Source organism: Aulostomus chinensis, chromosome 14 (assembly GCF_037954235.1).
Source record: "Aulostomus chinensis isolate RoL2024-O1b breed Wild chromosome 14, RoL_Achi_v1.0, whole genome shotgun sequence".
Taxonomy (NCBI): domain Eukaryota; kingdom Metazoa; phylum Chordata; class Actinopteri; order Syngnathiformes; family Aulostomidae; genus Aulostomus; species Aulostomus chinensis.
In genome coordinates, this window is record NC_141333.1 from 6,839,123 (window position 1) to 6,861,467 (window position 22,345).

Sequence of the window (22,345 nt, forward strand, 5' to 3'; positions counted from 1 at the left end):
TCAAGTCCTTGTGTGGCTCAGGGGCAGACGGGAAGGAAATATCACCATCCTGCTAATGTTGTTTTAAATAGCAGTGTCTTCTAGCCAGCCAGCCAGTACTGACACCACACTGTCACTGCTGACGAGGATCCACCAGAGCAAGGGCTGCTCCATGCCGTTTGACGCAGACTAATTCAATAGGATTTCAGTTGAGTCTGTTGAATTAAATTTCCGCAAGATAATGAGTGATTGAATTTTTATTTAGGAATGTGCCTTGCAGTGTGTCTTTCAGTTAAGTGCTAGACAGCAGAGAATGATTATGTTCCCAGACTTTCTGCTCACGTCACAGCAAATGTCAGTTTTACTGTTTGCACGAACGCAACACGCTACATTTCCAAGACTCATTAGAGATGCCATTAGTAACTGATGTCAGCAAGCTAGCACGTCACTCCCATTCAGTAGGGGGCAGCATTTTACCAGAAAGTTTTGGGAATCCTTCCTTCTGTATATTAAGCAAACTCCTAAATTACACCGGGGTGTTTTTGCCTCCTCCGTTTGTGCTGCGGGGCTGCGGGCTCCCAGGCTTGTTTCTTGAGGAGATTCAAGCAGGATCCTGCTGTGTTTTCCACACTCACGATCAGCAGCTCCATATGAAATATTAATGTCAGATCACTTCTAGAAATCGATTTGATTGATCTCTTCATCTCACTACACACAACCTTGGACTTCTTCCTCATGTTGCCTTTGACTCAATGCGGTGTTCATTGTAAATGCTAATTTCAGTTCACTCATCCAAACAAATGAGTCATGACTAGATAACCAATCAGACCAATTTGTCTGGAAAGACGAGACGAGGCAGAACGAAGGAGAGCCTTCAGCAGGAAGAGCAGTTGAGGAATGACATAGAAAGAGAAAGAGACAAATGGAGAGGGAGGAGAATATCAGCAAAGACGAGATTATTAAGCAAACATGTGAATTTCATCTTCAGTTGAGCAATTGAGGTGTTTTTTTTTGTTTCAAAGTTCCGTGGGATTTCTGTTAATATATCCGCTTGGAGAACTGTGTTGTTGTGAGAACAGGTAAAATAAAACCAAATAGATTCACTGATTATATTGATTAAGATTAGAACACCTGTCACTAATATTGGCAAATAGTGGGTCAAGATGATAGAAGTTCTCATAAAAATAAAATTGTTGACATGTTTATTTATGTTTCAAGAAGTATTGCATTGACCTTGGCAGGGTAATCTCTTCTCTCTTCATTTCTAGTTCATTCTGGTTCTTGACTTTGTAGGTTTGGATTAATCAGACTTGAAAGATGTAAGAATCCACCAATTTGAAGTCAAATTCTGATTGAAATTCTGACTGCTGCCCAAAACGCACATCACCTTTTCCTCCCGGCTTTCTCTTTTGTCTCGTTTTTTTCACATCCCCCCCCCCCCTTCTGTTCCTTTTTTTTCATTTTTCAAACTGCTCGGTCCTTTCTTTCTTTTTGTCTCTCAGATCAACTCCCCTCTCTCTGCTGACACATCCTGGTGATGTAAACTGATGTAATCGTTACAACAGCCACCAGGAGCTCCTAATGAAAAGATCAAAACATATACGATGCACAGACTTACTCCAACTTCCGTGTGTGTGTTTGTATCTGTGTTCTCTCTCTCCTCCAGATTCTGAGCAATAGGAAAGGGCTGCTACCAGAACCAAATCTGGCCCAGCTGTTGACCAGTATGACAAACCCTGCAGCCCTGCAGATCCTCATGAGACCGTACCACACTGGGAAGAGAGGAGGTGAGACTGTGAGCCATAGTGACAAGTGATGCTTCAGGCTGAATGTCGTATAGCTCAATGTTCAGACACACAGTCATTATTTTTGACACAAACTGAATTTGAAATATTCCCAATATTCTTTCCGTTGCTTCTCTTATCCACCAGCAACATGCATGAAGCCTTCCAGGAGCACATTGATGACTATGGGCTTGGGGGGATCAATTACAATGACGTGGTCATTTCATACTGTATGACCGGGGGCATAAACAGATCAGAGTGCACTAGAGATGTGTTGATACAGATCAGCGGGCTCGAAGGGAGATGTCACACACCTGCTTGAAGGTGAAGGTGTGACTAAGAGAGCAGAAAGTCTCCCAAACTACGGAGATGGCAACAGCAGGATGGTAAAAAGGCTGCAATGATAAGTACAGGCAACGTTGGCAACCACCCCTCTGCCTCGCTGTAATGCTGTAGTCCATCATGATACTCTCGACACACTCCCACAATGATGGTAAAACTACACAAACACACACTTGATGTGTAATGAACAAATGTCTCAAATTTTTCCCATCAAAATATCATGTAACAAAACTGTTGATAATCAAGAATATAGAAATGTATCCAATTAAAACTGGAAGTACATGATGATATTAGTGGTTGAATATGACCAATACATTCCCAGAAGGAGTCAGAGGACTGCAGGCAAATGAAACCAGTAGGTCGACTTGTGAGTTAAGACTTTCTTTGTCAAACTTAAGAACCTCTTTTTTATTTTTATTTATTGTAAATACAATAAATAAAAACCGCAGTATTCAAAACTGACGTATTTTGACCAAAGCTGATGTCTTTTTAGCTTTTTGTTTGTTTAGATGTTAGACTTATTTTCAACATTTTTCAGATCCCTTCAAAAGATGTATGAATTTTACAAAGATAGTCTAATAGATGCTTTAGGATTGTACTGCAGGAATAGCAAGTTAGCATCTCTATGGGTTCCCTCAACCAAAAGCCAGTGAGATTTATACTGTGGATTGTTGCAGAAAATATTCATCTCTGTTAGAAAGATAAACATCCCTTTTATGATTTGTGAATAAAAATGAAAGTTCTACAAGTTAAAAGTCAGCAGTGTATAAATAAACCAAGCCACAGATGCGTGACTTCACCGTCAACACAACAAAGGCTCGTACTTCTTCTTCCATGTGCTGGACATGAGTTTAATTATGAATGATTGTACTCTAGAAATCCTCTGGTTTCCATATCAGACATGTGGCGGCTCAATATTGGTCCATGATCAGCTTCCTCAATATTTACATTTTCAGTGAGCACAGAGGAATGCTCACTTTTATCAGTGAACAAAAACAGCCTTCTGGTGTGTTACGCTCTGCATGCTTCCTTCCACAGAGTGAAACTCAAACATTCAAGAAGGTACAAAGAAAAAAACTTTTCTGTCTGGAGAGGAACTTGAAGGAACATCAGTGTTCTCTTAACTGCCAGAAATCTTGGAGCGGTATCTTTGCTTTGAGGTGCTTGGATGTAATAAAAGTTCCTCTGGCTGAGAATCCATGCCTGTTAGGCCCTCCAATCCTCTGCAATCACCTCCTTGACGGCTTCATTATTTGATTAATGGCTAATCAGGTATTAAAATGAAATCGTGTGACATCGGTGGAACAAATGAGAGCAGGAAGGAGAGAGGATGGGAGATGGGGGAGCTCTCTTAAAGAAAGCACACACAATTAAAGTCTAAAATTAGGGCCTTGATTAAATGTTAAACTTTCTCTACCTATTCTGGAGGAAGCTACTATTAGCATTGACACTGGCATTTATTATGATGTGGTCTCATGATTCCGAGAAGTAACAGGAACACACAAAACCAAAGAAAGGAGGTGTGTACTTGGTTTGTTGAGGCCTATGTTGGCTCTGGACTGAAGGTGAGACGTGAAGCCGTGGGAGCACTTTTTGTAAATATACATCACACATTGAAAAAAATGGCACTCAGGCAGATAAATAGACTCTTTCTCTGAATTTTCACTTTATTGAGTCCTTGACACAATGACACAGAGTATGTATGGAATACAGAGTATTTGTTAATGTGTCAGGCTGCCATCAATAGAGTCACGAGTGAATAATAGAGGAAACCTGATAATCATAGCCATACTTTCAAGAGAGAAAAATGTTGGCACGTTTTTATTTAAAATACATAATAAATTATCTGCTGTGTTGATATTTTTTCCAACCAGCATTCAAACGATCGTGATGATCAGAATCTGTATTTCATTCTTAGTGTGGAAGGAAGGAATAGAACCAACAAATGTATTTAAGTGACCTGCAAGATTCTGTATGAATATTTCTAAATTCATTTGGGAAAACGTAACATGAGGCTGTACTACTAGATAGATGTATTTTACTGTGTGTACTCTGTGGAACTGAAACATGTTGAAGTCCTGAGACTCCCGCTACTCTGAAAGCACGGATGCTGCTTGTCTTGATTATTTTTTCTTTGTTTGTTGGTATGATTATGCATCTTTTGAACTGTGTCTGAAAAACTGGTGGATGTTTATACGAGGGAGGGCATTCGTGTTGTGGGGAAATTGTATCTTGGTATTAGTTTACTTCTGCGCTCACACGTGTGTGTGTGTGTGTGTGTGTGTGTGTGTGTGTGTGTGTGTGTGTGTGCGTGCGTGTAAAAGGTGCGAAAAATGACTAAATGCCAGCTGAGACAATGTTGTGGAAATTTATAAACAAAAAATAGAAAATCCAACTAGATGCACCTGTAAATGTTGTCCTCATTGTTTGTGTCTTAGGGAAGTACGGCCGTCACACCAACCTGCCATTCTTCAGACCTCCACTCACCACGGCTCTGCTCACACTTGGAAAAGCCCACCAGGTCACAACCCTACCAATTTGTGTGTGTGTGTGTGTGTTGATGTGAGCTTTAAAACATGGGGTCTTCCTTTCCCTTGCAGAGCGCTATGCTTGGTAATGGACTGGTTCTTCAGAACCTCTTACACATGCAGCTCGCCCAGCAACAGCTTCTACACATCAAAGACAAACGTATCAACAGCGTAAGTGTATGTGTGTGTGTGTGTGTGTGTGTGTGTGTAGGGGGGTATTTGTATGGGTTAGTGGTGAGAGTAAAACATAGTGTTGTGCACGTGCTTAATTGCTCTTACATATTCATTTTAAGCACTTGTGAAATCCAACAACCTTCAATCATGTGATCTAAAAGATGATTCTCTGTTGAAAGGAGGGCCTTCAGGTTTCTCCTGCTTCCTTTTGATTTTCATTTTTTTTTCATTTAAAACATCTCAAGTGTTTTCTTTTATGGTGAAGTTACAGTTAAAGCTAAGTGTTGGCTGATGTTCTGGGATATTTTATGTTGTCTTTCAAACTGGATGTTAACTGTTGAGATTCCAAAAGCAGGTAAATAAAATTATATCTGTCTTTGCATATATCCTCATCTTTTTCTGTCTGGCTTCTCTAATATATTCATGCAATATACAGTTCTGTATCCAAAAAAAGAGCATTTAGCGTTATTGATTCCATTCATTTAAACATCTCTTCCAGTCAGAGTTTATTTCTGACTTCTTGGTTGTACTCCATAGGCCAGTATGGATTAGAACTGACTGTTCTCTTCCTTATTAGATGATGGTTCTGGTGCTGCAGGTCTGTTGGCCGGATTACACTAAATCTACTAAGCTGCTGGTCATAAAATGGGAAGGAGGGTCTGATAAGATTTTCCCTCTGTTTTGTTGTCTTTCTCATCCTTTCTTTCCTCCTCAGGCCTCCAGCCTGCTTGGAGACCCATCCAGGCTGCTGATGCAGAAAGCTCTCTCTCTGCGACCTCCAGGTCTCATTCCACTGGGGAAAGGCCTCCTGGGAGACTCCCCTTCAGGTTAGAACTCCCCAGTATCAATACGCCCTTGTCCAAAACCTTGATGTAATTACTAGAGAGAGATTATAAACTATTGATACCTGCAGAACAACAATCATTAAGTGTTTTGTTCCGATTACATTTATTCAATTTATTTACTTTCTTTCGTGACTTTTGACTGAGTGGTGCAGCATCACCCATCATATCTGTATTTAGGTCTCGATTCCACTTTAATCTTTCTTCCCCTAAAAAGATACGTGGACTTTCTGGTAAACGAACAAAACGTTCCCCTGTCCCACCTCTAACGACCTCATGTTACCCTCAGCTCAGCAGAGACACTGGGGGCTCCAAGGACAAGCATACGATGTTGATTACATCATTACAGCGGTGATCACTAATTGAACACAAGTTGAATTAGCAATGTGATGCCGTCAGCACAGGCCACAGATGTTGCCTATGTTTTACTATACCAGAAATTGTCATCATGACAAATGCTGGATCAGCAGATTTGCATAAAATCAAATTAGATGAAGCTCGTACATCAGCTGGCAAAATATGAAAGTTCCTATGTATCCTTAAAAGTCTTAAGTTAGAACTTTAGAATATATGATCATAAAATATCCTAAAAGGCAGTGGTTGGTTGATTAAATTATCAAGAGTAGCAGTATGAATAAGAACTGGTATCATCAGCATTGATAAAACTATACACCCCAATGTTCACATACGATCATATCACCCAGCCTTACATGGTAAGTGTGTCAGATTTGGCACACATGAGATGAGGAAGATGTGATAATAGAGCATGATTGTGTTGATAACCCGTGTAAACAAAAATGTAAATAGCCCTCCGTGTTCTGCGTGGTCGTCAGGGTCAAACACATCCAACACATCCAGGAAACTGCAGTGCATCATATCTCCAGCTGAGGAGAAGCTGTTGTTTTTTTTTAATAGAAATGTCGATTATCACAGGCCGTGTGTGTATTTGTGTGTGTCACTTTGATTGTGTTGTAATGTGAGGCTTTTATCAGTGCGTGTGTCTGCTGGGTTTGTTCGCTTAAGGCTTGTTAGAGCTGATTCCTTTATTGTAATGGGGAAGCCATTTATCACACAAGTACTGGATTTACTGTATAATAAGCGTGTGCGGTGTGTGTGTGTTTTCATGTTTTAGTGTATATTTTTAAATTTGTTTTCATGAGCACTATACATGTGCACGTGCGTGGTTTTATTAAGCCCTGGAGTGAGTGAAATGTCAGTCGTCGGGCTGTAAACAAACATGAGCGATGATGTATGAGCAGGAAAGCCATTCTCAGATATTAGGACTGGCTCTACAGAGAAGGCCAGGCGGAGCCCTCTGCTTCCAGCTGTCTGAGTGACTCGTCTTCCAGAGGAGGCAGAAACTCTGACGGTCATCAATCAAAGTCATTTCTCATATTTATCAGGCATCTCTCCCCGTCTTAATATCCTGTAGAAATTTCCCGTACTACTTGCACTCAGCTCTGTTTCACGTCTTTCCTATAGTTTCCCTTCCTTGACTTGTTTCTCCTTTATTCTATGGCTGTCTTTTTCATCTTCTCTCCTCCATTTCTTTTATTTCCTTCTCCCTACAGAGTTGGGGCAGGAGTCTGTGCCAGTGTCTGCTCACAATGCCACAGTATCAGCAGCAGGTGTGATTCCGTACCTCCAGGGTCGGGCCGGAGGGGGAGAACAAAACAGCCTCCATTCTATTTCCTCGACCCCTGCTGCTTCTTCCTCCTCCTCCTCTTCCTCCTCTACCCCCTGTGACAGACAGCCTGCACCTCCTGGTACCATGATGGGCTCCCAGCTGCAGGGACAGAGCTACGCCTTGGGAATAAGTAACTCAGGCCTTGGCCCTCCTCCACCTAAACCCCCTGGAGGAGTTTATGCAGCAACAGGCCAGCACAACAGCTCCGATGGCTGCCCCATGACGAACATGGTAAGTACAGCAAGCGTAGGACCGTATGCACCACTAAACCATGTAACCCCCTTTGTAGCATTTGTTAGTCACAATATCCCCGTTAATGTTTGATGTAAATCTATAAAAGGACATCACCTTCGGGACGAATGGAGATTCAGTAACATCTCCTCCACGAATCCAAGTAACTCCTTCATTTCCTTCGGAGTGAAAGCTTGAGCCAAATTAAAAGATAGCTGCTGTAGCACCGGCAGCAGCGGCATCATTCCTCTTGTGTTATGTTACTAATTACAACTTAGATAAAGTACTGACCACGCTAACTCATTTCAAATTACCCCCAAAACTTTAACAAGATTCAAAGATTTTGAAAATGAGTTTTAATGTCAGTTCTACACTTTCCACTTCTACACATTTGCAAAAGTGTCTTGTCACCAGAGTATTTATTCCTTATTTAGCCCCTTCAGCTCTCTACATCATACAGAACACACAAACACACACAAATTGAGTGTATGAATGATCAGCTTCAGTGCCTGGGGTGCTGTTCCTTTGGGAAATTCCAGTACTGCACCTGTTTCACCCGTATTTACAAATGTACTAACACTGTGAGTACTCTTCTGTCTCCTGCTAGCCTGCCTAGCTGCTCCATGCATACCTCACCCACATCTTAGAGTAGGTCTGGTGTAAATCAAGCACGACTATGCTAACATCATCCACAATAAGCCCGCATACAGAGATACATGGCTTAACTAGCTCCTGTCCCTGCGCTGCCTTCTCTCAAGTATTTTAATGGAGAGAAAGTGTAATTAACAGAGAGCACAATCCTCTCAGGTATCCACGGCCTCATCTCGTCTTCACTAGCTCATCAAAATCATTGCAACTTTAAAAACCTTTAAACAAGTTATGGTTCATGTGTCATGCGGTTCAGGTTAAAATAATTTTCACAGCATAGTCAGTAACTGCACAGGCCACATTTAAGATGAAGAGCTGAAATTTGATAATTAGGAGATTAGAATGATGTCTTTAACCTGCAGTGGTGTGAATGTTACCATGCAGATGTCTGGATCTTTTCCTCTCCTCAGGTAAGCGGCGGGCAGAGTTCTCTGTTGGGTGATCCCCCAAAAGAGGTCAGACTGCCCTCTAATCCTTACCTGAACCTGGCCAGTGTAATGCCAGGGGTGGTGCTGCAAGGTATTCAACACACTCACATATGGAGGCAAACCAATATTTATACCTTTAACCTGTTTAACCTGTTTTACTCTTCAGGTTCCATATCTCAGTTATGCATGTAGAAATTAAGTGGTTCACTCTATTTGCATTAAGGTACATCGTGTTTTTTATTATTATTATTGATTTTTTTTTTCTAAAAAGACATTACTTCAGCTGCCTGCACAATTTCTGTATGACTATAAAACTTTAAAAAACCGAGGAAACGGCCAAGAATTGATCGCATCCATTCACCACCGTGGGTTGCTGCACTGAAACATCCAGCATTTTTCAGCCCACCAAATACCAAATATTCCCTGAATAATACAAGAGCGTGTCCCGTCTCCCTGGAAGCCTAAGCGAAACCCTGCAGAGTCCCCTCCTACATGACCTGTGAGCCATGTGAACCATTGGCTATTGCTCACAGTCACACCTGACAACCCAATGCTCCCACAATCCTCCCTTCACTCAGCGCCGTGCGTTGGTCTAAGAATAAGTCGACTTACATAGAACAGAACTGGGTACAAGCAAACAGTATATCTGCACAGATGTTGCTGCTGAAACGTTTTGTTTCATACGCGTTTTTGATATCCATGCAAACAGAGATGCAAGATGGCACGTCAAGCTTGGAGAAAGGAAAGGTTTTCCTCATTGCTGTTTTCACAATTCACGCTCATTGAGCTGCACTTATTATTTTCCTCACCACTTATCTGCTTCCGTAGTTACAGTGACACCCGCTTTGACATGGGGAGGTGGCAGGGCTCAAAGCAGCTGGCGCAGCACATGTAGGACCAACAGGCTCTTCTGAGTCACGCTACCACCTCCCTATAGCTTTCAGACTCCACTGGAAAGGGGTTATAGAGGAGTGAGTGCTGTTGTCAGAGTAGTCGGAAACATTTTTGTAATACATTTTGACTCGTTGCATTTACCTAATTGTGGGTCACCTTTGGAATTCCTCTCATCTTGTGTGAACCCAAGCTAACTATTTGAACATCCATATTTTATGCCCGAGGATTTGAATTATAAATAGAAATGATAGGGAAGAACTGTCTATTTCCAAGCCTGTCTTAGTATCTTGAACCACACTTTTGTTGATCCTATTGCATCTTTCCTCAGGGTCAGTGGGGAATAAAGCCCAAGGAGGACAGCCCGGCTCTGGGATGTACGGCAGTTCAGCTGCTCCCGTTGTCTCCCAGGGAACCGGATCCTTCTCCCACAGTGCGACTGCAACAACCACCGCCCCGTACAGCACTGATACCTCCACCGACTACAGCCAGTACAATCAGGCATACACACAGGTACTGCAAGAATCACAGTGCTTCACAGGTTTTAGGATAGAAAAATGGTACATGGATGGGGCCTCCTGTTACCCAACTTTTTTAAATGTTACTGGACTGAAAGAGTGTGTGTGTGTGTGTGTGTGTGTGTGTGTGTGTGTGTGTGTGTGTGTGAAAAGGAGAGCGAGAGAGAGGAATGGTGGATGATCATTGGATGAATATACTGTGAGGGGATTGATGACTGCAGCAGTGATACAGCGAGGTGCAACAGAGGGAGGCAGGAAGGTGGAAGAGATGAGCGTGGATATTGAGACAGACAGAATGAGAGAGGAATTGGCAGCCAGTGTGCTGTGGGTCTCCATCTGTCCCTGCTTCCCTCTTCTCTCCTAACACTCTACTCAGAACAAGTCATGAAACCTCCCTGCTGGCTGTTTGTCTGCATCTGTTTTTTTTTCATGCAGTCTCTCTCTCCCTGCTCTCATCGTCATTATCTTTCCTCCAGCAGCACGTGGCACATCTGACATTTGCACTGAGATGCAAACTCCATTTTAAATGTTAATTTCAATGTACTCAACCAAACAAATGAATCATGATTAGATAACTAATAAGACCAATTTGCCTGCAAAGACGAGACAAGACAAAGGAGAACAAGGGAGAGTCTTTGGTGGGAACAATGGCTGATGAATGACAAAGAAAGAGAAAAAAATACAAATAGAAAAGGAGGAAGAAATCAACAAAGACAAGAAAATTACTGCGCAAACATTCATCTGTCTGTCTGCTCCAGTTATTCCTCAATCGATGTTTGCTGGTGTGTGTGTGTGTGTGTGTGTGTGTGTGTGTGTGTGTGTGTGTGTTATAGGAGGCCATGCAGCAGTGGTACCAGCACTATCAAGCAGCACAGGCTCACACCTACAACACCGCTGCTCCACAAGAGAACACAGCTGCAGACTACAGCAAGGAGCACACACAGGTAACACACAAGAAACAAAAAAACTCCCTTTTGAATTCTGTACATGCTTTTATTTTACAGTTTATTTAATCCAAAAGTTCTCTAAATTTATCTAACGGGTGCACATTTCTCCGACTTTATATCTCACACAAATCAAAGTCATCTTTTTTTTGGGTCCTCTGGTTGTGAGGGCAGCTCAGAATATGTTACTGCTCAGAGAAAGTGGAATGACTGAGGAGGGTGCACGAAATAAGCAACCAGGGTTCATCTTCACAATAAATATTTATGAATCCTGAAGAAGTCTGAAGATAATAAAGACTACCTGTGTAACAGCAGACATCTTGTTTTCTAGGCCCCTCCAGTTTCTTCCTATGGGGATTACAGTTCCTACATGCAGGCAGTCACTCAGTACTACTCCCAGCCTGCAACAGCCACCCAGGCCTACGCCAGCAAGGTACACACACACACGCACACACACACACACAAACTTTTGTTTGCCACAGGGCTTAATTGTCACCAAAAATCCAATATAAAGATCCCCTTGGCTTTTAGTTGGGGGAACCGATGGCAACTCTAATTTCTAAGTTGGACCTTCAAAATACATCATCCCTGGGGTGATGTATTCTAACAGCAGACCCAAAACACATCCCACCCTGTAAACCACCAAAATATCATTCTCAAGGTCAAAATTTGTCCTAAAAATAAAATGTACAGATACACTCAGTAATCTACTAATACAAGGATACCAAGGTAAAAAATAGCAAGGTAAAATACCCCAAACATTATGCAACATTGGGTTTAATGTTTTAAATAAAAGAGTATGAAACTTACCTGTCCACAACCTGACTAAGTATTTCTGTGTGTGCTAATAGCAGAAAAGTATGGCTAGCTAGAGGATTGCTGACAAAGCTACTGCTGGGCATTAAAATAAAAAAAGTTTTAATTCAAATTTAAAGTGAAAGAAAATTTTAAAAATGAATATCGATTCTCTCTTGGATAATTATTGTAAAGAACCTTCCCTGGGCTGCGTGGGCTCCTGCTGTTAATCATCCACTGTAGCATTGAAGCAACACAAGAAGCTCACAATATTCATAAATTCAGCAATGTGAGGAAAATATTTGAACAGCTTGAAATAATGATTCTGTGAGCTGCTACTTCCAGGGTGGTCATTGGTAATTTGTTCACACAGGTCAACAAAATATTTCCTGCTGGACCACTGAATAAAAGTAAAGTTTTTAAGCTTAATCAGGATGTTAAATTCAGCCCAGTGCTTGTCCTCCCGAGACTGTAAGCTATCTGGTTCACAGCCTTCAGAGAAGCACTCAACTATTGATATTGAGTTTTTCTTACTGTTTATTAGGAGTGGGTGACCTCTCGCAAACAGCGACACCCTGTCCTGCCCTATCACTCAGCACCCAGCAGCTGATACCAGCCACCTTCACTCACACACACTAACCAGCCAGCCTAGTATGTGTGTGCGTGTGCGTGCGTGTGTGTGTGTGTGTGTGTTTACTTGAAGATGTATCCATGGTCTTGTTACATAGCAAAGTTGAGATACTGGTCTACTGAGGTCACTGACAGGAAGGGAAGCTGATATCTTGCTAAAATGTTAGCATCCATTGCTCCTTGGCATAAGCCATCCTATCTCATAGCAGCTTTTAGCTGTTTATCCTTAGGATGTCCCCCTAGATGATCTATATGGTTATGTTCTTTTTTCCCTGCCAGAGTGTGTACACAGGCATTGATGTTGCTCATTACTCCCACTAGAGGGCAGAAAGCATAGGTTTGCATAAAGTTATGAATAAGTCGTGATGGTGGTGAGCACTGTTGCCTCACAGCAGTCTTTCTGTGTGGAGTCTCCATGTTCTCCCTGTGCCTGTGTGGGTTCTCTCTGGTACTCCAGCTTCCTCCCACAGTCCAAAGACATCAAGAGGGGACGAGGCTGATTGATACTCTAAACTGACTGTAGGTGTGACTGTGAGTGTGAATGGTTGTCCGTCTCTGTGTGTTGGCCCTGCGATGGACTGGTGACCTGTCCAAGGTGAACCCCGCCTCACGCCTGAAAGCTGCTGGGATAGGCTCCAGCCGCCCTGCAACCCTTAACAGGATAAGTGGTAAAAAATGGATGGATGGATGGATGGAATGTGATTCAGTTCATTTTAAATCATGAAGGAGGTTTAGGGTCAGGGTGGGTGTTGAGAAGACCCACCAACCAGGCTTCAGACCAGGTAATAGAGGATGACGTGGAATTTCAAACAAATGCCAGTTTAAAGAAATGCTGTTTTTTAAGTCGGTGGTTAAGGTTAAACAAGCATAAGATAGGGTAAGTCACCAGAAATTAAAGTAAAAGTCCTTTTAGTTAACATCTGTGTGTGTGTGTGTGTGTGTGTGTGTGTGTGTGTGTGTGTGTGTGTGTGTGTAATGGGAACATGGAACTGTTGATTTTCCTCACTTTTGGCAACAAAAGCAAGTCTGTGTGATATGCATCATTAATTTCAGGGTGAAAAGGTAACATTTATGTGTGTGTGTGTGTGTGTGTGTGTGTGTGTGTGTGTGTGTGTGTGTGTGTGTGTGTGTGTTATACAGGAGGTGGATGTGTGTAAGCCCCTTGGAGTCTCCCTGCATGCTGTCAGCAATGGTGCGGCTCCTCCCCCGGCTGTCCTACCAGCTGCCGCCGTGCTCCCAGCCTACAGCACCCTGCCTTTAATGCCAGGCTTCCTCGGGGCGCCACATCCGGCAGCGGCCACACCGAACCCTGTTACGCACACACACACTGCCGCCCCTGACTGGAACACCTACTACTATGTGAGTAAAGAAAGTCCCCTCCAATACAGAGCCTTCTGGAGTGAAGTGGTGAGGAAGACTTTGATTTTCCCCAGTTAATTTTAGTTTGAAATAGTGACCAGGCTCGCTCGCTCACAGAGTCCAAACATTTCATCTTGCATCTCTCTGTTTTAGTGTTTCCGCTGATATTAGTGGGCACCACTGGCTGTTGACAGTTGGGGGCTGAGGGAGGAGGCCAGCGCTCATCTTGAAATATTAAGTGATATTTTCAAAACCCCCTTAAGAGTGGGTTTGTAGACAGAACAATGACACGGATAATCAGTGCAGACTCTTCTCTTTGGCACTTACAGTGCTGATGTATGTGAGATGGGTCAGTAGTGGTCACTTTATTGTTAGTGTCTTCTTCTAAAGCAAGAACTCCTCCTCCCCGAAGAGGCCATGTCTTCAATTGGTTCCCAGCACCGCCTAGTGGACGCAGGAAGTGATATTTGCACTGCACTGCGAACATTTAGCCACTCCTTCATGTAAGAATCATCGGTTACCAGATTTCCCTTCCCTGTTGGTCTCTTGACCGCCACACGCTCCAACATCTGCGGATATGTGTGTGTGTTCACTCTGGCGGAGGCTTACACACTCTCGAGTGGCTTTGCTGTCCCAAGCAGCTCGGCCCGTCTGCCACTGGCGGGTGTTAGAACAGGACCCTGTCTTGCACCATGTAGTTTCACTTGTTAAATCCCTTCAGGAAGTACTGACTTTTACTGCCAAACATCTCAAGAACAGCAAAATGTGGTGGAATAAGTCAATGAAAACCGTGTTGCTGTTACGTAGATAAACTCCGATCAGCCCTGGGTGGTACATTTTGCTGGCGGGAGCTTCAGTGGCACCCTGGCAATGTTTAATGAGCTTTTTTAGGCAGCAGCTTGTATTTGAATACTGGCCTTTATTCCTAATTTACGGTTATTTTGAAGAAGCAGACTGTAAATCAGAGCATAAGATGCCTGAATGGGTGGTGCTAATTAGTGGACACCAGCTCTCCTCTAATGAAATAGTGTAAAACTGCATGCTTGGTAAGGCAGCTTCTTCTGAGCTGAGGCAAAAGATGAGAGTGCAGCTCTTAGTTTTACTCCAGTCACTGTTGTAAAAGGGAGAGAAGAAGCGTGTCAGAGAGACGGAGGGTGATGAGACGGTTTCCAGATGCCTGAGCTAAGCGCTGTCTTTAGAAAGCTTTACATTTGTTGGTACAGACGGCCTTTGTGGCCCTTTCTAATGCAGCTTAATCCTTGGGTTGTTAGCCTTAAACACACACAGACAGTCACACACACACTCGTAGACAGGATGTTTGCGCTGTTATCAAATTCCACGAGTAGAAACATTAATGTTTCTCTATTTTTTACTTATCTTGAACTTAGATGTCCTCCTTATGCCTCGACAGTTTCAGTTACCACAATAATGTCTTCACTGTGTGTTTTATTTGAGTGGACATGATAGCTCGGGTGTGTATCAGGAAAGTAGACGCATTCAAATATTTAATGATGGAAATTTAACAAGCACACTGGTTGAATTGCACTCACTTGAACAGTTCCTGATTCTTCCCATCTCCTGTCTATTTAGAACCAGACAAGAGGCCATAAGAGGGAGTACCCCCAGCTGGCGGTCCAGGAAGTGACATCATCAGACGGTGCCTACATTGGGCAACACTCTCAAGGCCTGGGGGGGCAGTACGCTGACTACTTCAAAAGGAAGAGGCTCTAGTATGAACCAAACCACCTTACAGCCTAAAGCCTAGGGAGGGAGGCACACAGAGTGTCTGCTGTCTGGATGTCACGGCTCCCTCTAGTGGCCTTTCTCTGGCTGCCATTTTGCATCCCTGAAGTAGGTATTGAGATGACTAGAATTTTTGTTGCAAATGGCTGGAGTGAAAGCAAGCCATAGTGCTCTTTGACCTTCTGTAAACACACACGACTTACACACATAAACACGGTGTCGCTTCTGTCCTGTTTAAGCCTTAATTAACTCTTTTAACTTAAATAGCTGTTGTGTGTCAACTGTACTCAACTAATATTACCTTGTACATTTTTTTTTCTAATATAATGTATCTGTACGTATAAGCTGCTTTTATATTTCCAGCCAGGCTACATGTCCGCCTGCTGAAACTGTCTTAGGACACAGCCCCCCCCCCCCCCCCCCACCTCTACCACCCCCCCACCCCACCCCACGTGTCCTTTCAAAGACTCTCCAGTTTTGCACATTAGCGCTTCGATTTGTCAGCAGAACTGACATTCCCGCTCTTAAGTGTCTTTTCTCTTTCCTTTTATCGTTCAGGTTCCTCTTTTATACCTGCCCATAGAGAATTACAATGTGTGTGTGTGTGTGTGTGTGTGTGTGTGTGTGTGTGTGTGTGTGTGTGTGTGTGTGTTGATATGCTGTATATGTAGGAAGTGTCAGCCATTTCAATCCCAACGTTGGGAGCACATCAGGAAAAAAAAGGGCCTAAAAAAAACCAATCAAAGCCCTTAATTGTGGTGACTTACAATAGCTTCCCTCAATGAATGGACCTTTCTTATGAAGCACCTACAAAAGGCGCGCGTGTGTGTGTGTGTGTGCACGTGTGTGTGTATGTATATTTATATATATTTATATATATAAATATACAAACATACATATATATATCACAGTGTAATACAGAATATATAAAGCCATGCGTAACAGACAATATCATATATAAAGGACATTTCCCCGCTCTTGTGAGCGTGTTGTACTATATGAATGAAAGAAAACACGTGTACTTTTCTTTTTTTCTCAATCTATACTCCTATATATTTGTTATATAATATTTCAAGGCAATTCATGATATTGAATCCAACTGCATTGACTTACATTTAGGGTTGTTTCTTTTAAAGAAATGTTTGTGTCTCTGCTTGAAGCTTTCCTTCTATTTTTAGCTGCAGTTAAAATCGAAAGTTCCGGACGATGACTGTGTCCCAGTCCCGTACTACGCTCTCGCTGTTCAGATATTTTGAAGGTGTCCTTGTGTGGGAGGGGAAAAAAATGACAAATCAGTCAAAAGTGGGTTTTCCTTTGATGGGACGATGAATTTTCGCCTGGGCCGCTGTTGGGCATTATCTTACTTAACACATTTGACAAACGAGGAGCTGCTTAAGACTATAAATGTTCCATAAAACAAAAATTATTACCCATATTTTGGGAAAAAACAAAACATTTTGTTGCACATTGGTAACATTTAACAGTAGTGACACACTCAAGTCTCAGTTGAGTTACCTCTTTGTGGTGGAAGTACACTTTCACATCACTTTGAAATGGTAAATCATGCTGATTTCATGTACACATACTGCAAAAACCTTAAAAAGACAGTATGCAGTACTCAGCAGAGAGCGTCGGTACTGTGTGTAGTATGGCACTGGGACACAGCCTGTATTGGAGGAGCTGCGCAACTCCATTCTGTACAACCTTTGGTGCCATCATGCATGACTTTCTGCGCCTTCATTTTAAGTTTTTGAGGCGCAGTGGGGGGGGGGGGGGAGAGAAACTTATTAATGTTTTAATTTTTGCAGTTTATTTCTTTGACTGCTTTTGGCAAAAATAATATGACTGTAGTCTTTGTGAAAACAAAAAGCAATTTGTATATGATGTTTTGAGTTGTTATTCCAATCCTCTTGGTAATTACTGACTCTCGTGCACAGGCGGTGAACTGAATAACGCTGAATGTCCCAGAATTCATGTTGAGAATCATGTTTGGACTTCAGGTTTGTAGAGGGAACAACCCTTGTGTCGAACATCCTGGCAATAACTGAGGTTCTTACTACTGTAGAAAGTAGAATGTATTTTTCTTTCCTAGTATTAAGTCATTCACTCAACTTTCTATAATCCTACATAATTAATCATACATGTCTTGGTAAAAGCGTCTTCTTTTCTCTTTTAATGTATCTTCTGCTCATAACTTATCTGCTTGTGTATCACTGAGCAGAATATGACTGGCATCGCCATGGCAACAAAGCTAGCACACTGTGAAAACCAATAGCAGGTGAGATCAGATAATGTGTACGCATCAGTTTAGTCCATTTATCTGGTAGGAGTTTCTCGTGCGCCGACACACACCGATGGAGGAGTTGAGTAGCGGGAGTGTGTGAAGATCAGATGGCTGTACTAGGAGCACGCGCACACACACGCACACGCACACACACCCCTTCAGGATTTCCATTATCCCTTTTGTCTCGCGCTGTCCGATCTTCATCCGCTCGTGTTCCAGGAATGAGTCCTGAGAGCTGGGCTGAGGTAATCCAGTCGCCCCAGGCCAAAGTCAGATTGAAGGGGTGGTTCACCCAACAACGACCACTCGGTCATCAGCGGTTCGCCCTCACGCCCAAAGAAGTTCCGTAAAATTCTGCTGGCGTTTCACGGGTAAGGGTGTCGCAGTGATTTCCCAAACAACCAAAGTGAATGGAGAGCAGTTTTCAAACTTTACAAAAAAAAGAACAAAACAAACTGTGATAAAACTCTAAAAGGGTGCTGCTCATCTGATGTCACCCAAGTGTGACCTTCCACCTCAGTGACTTGGGAGATCACCATGACGTGTTTTCCTTGGAAACTCGCACGGAACTTTGTAACCTGAAGAAGTTCCCCTGACCTTCCACTGACACGATGGCGAGAAGATAATGACTGAGTTCATTTGCAGTAGACTTACCCTTTATACCTGAAATAAACTCTGAAAGACATAGAATACTTCAGTAAATACCGCGACTTGTGATTCTTGACTGTCCAGGCACGTGCGTGTCTTGTAAAAGGCAGTGGCCTGACAGGAGGAGGAAAGAACCTCGCACTCGGTTGCGCGGTCAGCGGTCGATGATCATCGGTTTATTATCTGCAACAATCCAGTAACCCATCTAAGAAATCCCGTTCGCGTTTGCTCGAGGGACTTCCAACTTCCTGTTTGGCCTTCAGCACTTCCTCCCTGCAGTGCTTTGTCGCTTGCTTTCCGACTCAAAGTCTAATTCAGTAAATTATGAAAGATTTAACACGCATGCATCCATGAACATTTCAGTGGGGAAATAATGACCAAATTCCAGCCCTCCTCACGCATTCACTGGTGAATAATATCTGTTTGGCGTGGAAAGGCTGCGTCTCTCTGTAGACACAGACGCTTTGTTCCCTCCTTTATCAGCAGCTGTGGCTGGCTTCACTCCTCCTCTTATTATTATGCTTGTTTTATTTTTAATGTTTGAGAGGGAACTTAAGGTTTATTGGAAATTATCCAAAAAGATAAATCTTCAATTTTACCTTGAGTTTTCTTTTCTTGCTGGAATCTGGAATGCAGATTTTTTTTTTTTTTATATTCAAATGCAGGTCAAAGAAAACCTCATTGGAATTTTTTTTTTTTTTTTTTTTGGAGAAAATAGCAATAACCAGACCTTGAGAAGTTGTTGAAAAATGATTAAAGCCAGAAAATGTTTGAAATGTACTGGTAAAAAATGTGTACAAACGCTGTATAGTAAATATAACAATCAAGGCTTGGCCGAACCCCGGGTCACATGGAGCAGGAGAACGCCGGATGACTCTCCCTCATGGTCCGGAGAGTAAATCCGCCCTCTGCTGGGACGATCCTGTGCCGTAACCCCACCAGCAGTGATGCGTTTTACATTCACCAGCAGCGACTGGTTTGTTCAGAGCTTCACGAAACATCAGAGAGGCTCCAACATCAAAGAGGACGGTGGAAAAACCTCAGAGGAGTTCCGGAAGCCTCTGTTAAACCTCGGCGCTCACAGGAAGGATTCCCCCGGAATAAAAGGCAGCCTTAGTAATTGCTGAAGTTCTTCCTTGTTGGAAGAAGACAGGGGTCTGGTAGGTCAGTGGACATGTTTGTATGTGGGACGTATTTGGACTCATTTGAATTTGTGTCTCTGCTCGGTGCTTGTCTGCGCAGTAGAATTGGAAGAACGAGTGGGAGGTCAGTGAGTACAGCCAGAGGGGACTGAAGTTCTGCAGTTGAAATTCAAGATTGGTAAATACTTTTTTTCTATTATTTCTGTTTGGGATTCACAAGTTCAACAACTTTGTCTTGAGAGATTTGCTTTCTTTAGTGAGTTTTGCACTTTGTTTCAGATTCATTACTGCACGATCTTCCTATAATCCTGATGTTTATAACCCCCCCCCCAATAAATGAAAGCCAAGAATCTGCCATTTTTAACATGTAGGAAGTCCCGTCCTGGCCTGGTTTGCAGGACTTCCTGTCAGCTCAGTCTCAGTTTTATCTTATTTGCACAGAGGTCCACTTGCTATGGAAGCAAAGCAACACTCGACTGGTGGTGACAGGAAGTCCCGGATGGGCGGACATGATCGAGTTCATTTGCAGCAAATTTGAAATTGAATTGATAACTGGGTTCTCCAATGAAGAACCCTTTCCAAATCCACCTCCATTTTAATCGCGTCTCCAAGCTGTCTAGAGTACTTCAGCTGATTACCCAGCTGACCTGCCAGAACAACATACTACTACTTGAAAGCGAGGGCTGGCAAAGTACTCAGTTTTTCTGCTCCAGACTTGATTTTTTTTTTTTTCCCTCCCTCTCCATGTCGTGGTCACATCTTTCTCGTGACATCTTGCTCTCTGTCTGCGTCTCTTTGTTTATGGCGTCCTGCCTTCTTCCTTCGCCGGCGCTTCTTTGACTCGATTTCATGCACACCACACTTCCACCCTGCCCGGTTTTCTCTGAATGACACGTTTCATGCCGGCGGGTCCTTCTGGTCGGGCTTGAGGCCACGGCTCAGCTTTACTTCCCAACAAGTGTAATATATATATATATATGTGTGTGTGTGTGTGTGTGTGTGTGTGTGTGTGTGTGGACTGACTTTCACTCTCACCTGCTCATTCTCCTAAAGACAAGACAGGAGTGCATGTCTGTGTGTGATGAGTGTAGATGGGCCTCTGTGTGTGTGAACAGCTGAGACAGCAGACTGCAGAAAGCTGTCTGGTTGTGTGTGTGTGTGTGTGTCCGTGTCCGTGTGTCCGTCCTGCTTGCTCGCCTGTCTGATTCTAGGCTGCCACGGAGGATTCAGCTACTGAAGCCAGTCATGCCTGAATTATTTTAGTGGTATTCCAACAGTCAAGTCAGCTTTTTTTTTCTTTCCCTGCGTTGTCTCACGTCCTCTAAAGCCTTTACTGTGTTTCTTTCCTACAGAAACACAGTAAAAGGCGTGTTTGTGTGTGTGTGTCACAGTTCCTGAGCAGGGCCCGCTGCTGGTAGGCTTTCACACACATTTGTTGGCGTTCAAATAAAAATAAGAGAACAAACATTGGGATTGGACCTGGAGGTGCTAGTGTCCGTCTTGTCAGGCTCTTCGTTGATCTGCTGTACTTTCTACACATCAAATGGTGCTTGGTGTCTCGGCGTAGTTGAATTCTGGGATCCAAACACGTGAGACCCCTGACCTTGACACAAACATACAGGTGGAGACGTCCTGGTCGATTGTTGGGTTTGCCTGCAGCAGCAGCAATTGTCCAGTGTGTAGAAATCTTAATTCTGATTGTGTTGATGTGATGAAATTTCAGTCCTCTTGTACCCTCGGCAGAGTTGCCAATGACAGTGAGTTTGATCAAGTTTGCTCCTGGTTGTCCTTTTAAAGGAGGACATTCCGACCGCAGCGTTGACGTCAGAGACATCCGTTAATTCCTAATCACCACTTACAAACTCAGAAATCCTGGATTCCTTTCTTTACTTTTAGGGCTTCTTGTGACGCTCTTCTTAGCAGCCCCGCCTAGCAGGCCGAATCACGCCACCGCACTGGTTCAGTAAAGTTCGCTGCGTCAGCCAATCAGCTGTGACGTAGCTCTGAAGCAACCAATCACAGCAGGAAGTATTTAATCAGCACACCTGGATTCTGGTCTGCTTAATGAGCTCCCGCTGGAACACACCTACCGCCGGTAGTTCTGATTAACTATAACACCCCTGCTGGTGGGGTTGCGTCTCTTTATGGAAGGGGGAAAAACGCCGCGGCCGTTCAGGTGTCGTCTGGACACACAAAGACGTTTTTTCGGGAACATTTTAAGAGGAAGCGAGTTCTCATTGGGACCAGGATCTCTCTGCCCTGTCACCGGATGTCAGCAGGCCGCCAAGCCGGGTTTAAGCTAAGTGTTCTACTGCTTTCATAAGCTTTGTCTGCGGTGCCGCTTGAACCTGAGGCGGTCGGAGATGCTGTGCTGATCAGTGGTAGCAAGCTAAGCTAGCTTTAGCTTTAAGGACCTCTGCTAGTTTTGTAGCGGTGACTGGCAGAATTACTGGTATTTATGGACCTTCTTTTTCAAATACACCTATTAAGTTTGTTGTTGTGAGCAGGAATGTATGTTCATGGGTTTTACTTGTGTTTCGTGAAGCTCCTACAGCGGTAGAAGTTCAGCTTCTTTCTCTGGCTTGTCCACTTTTGTGCTAATTGACGGCTAACGCTACACCTGTGCTCCCAGCAGGCTGAGATGGTTGCATTTTGTGGTTTTTAGGTTGTTTTTTCTTTTGTTTGTTAATAAATTATCAGTTTCTTTTCAATTCAAATTAATGCGATTTTGTTATTTTTTTTCATGAT

At 43.1% G+C, this 22,345-nt stretch overlaps 1 protein-coding gene across 1 annotated transcript in view; it reads left to right on the plus strand.

Annotated features, from left to right (window-relative positions):
• Positions 1–17,284, plus strand: part of raver2 (ribonucleoprotein, PTB-binding 2) — a 66,337-nt gene extending 49,053 nt beyond the window's left edge. The window contains exons 6-16 of the mRNA XM_086225077.1: positions 1,646–1,766; positions 4,544–4,626; positions 4,706–4,804; positions 5,523–5,634; positions 7,221–7,567; positions 8,626–8,734; positions 9,866–10,047; positions 10,886–10,996; positions 11,328–11,429; positions 13,562–13,780; positions 15,371–17,284. Coding sequence (XP_086081203.1) covers positions 1,646–1,766; positions 4,544–4,626; positions 4,706–4,804; positions 5,523–5,634; positions 7,221–7,567; positions 8,626–8,734; positions 9,866–10,047; positions 10,886–10,996; positions 11,328–11,429; positions 13,562–13,780; positions 15,371–15,511 — 1,626 coding nt within the window. The 3' untranslated portion in view covers positions 15,512–17,284. The remainder of the gene's footprint in view (positions 1–1,645; positions 1,767–4,543; positions 4,627–4,705; positions 4,805–5,522; positions 5,635–7,220; positions 7,568–8,625; positions 8,735–9,865; positions 10,048–10,885; positions 10,997–11,327; positions 11,430–13,561; positions 13,781–15,370) is intronic.
• Positions 17,285–22,345: the final 5,061 nt, after the last annotated feature.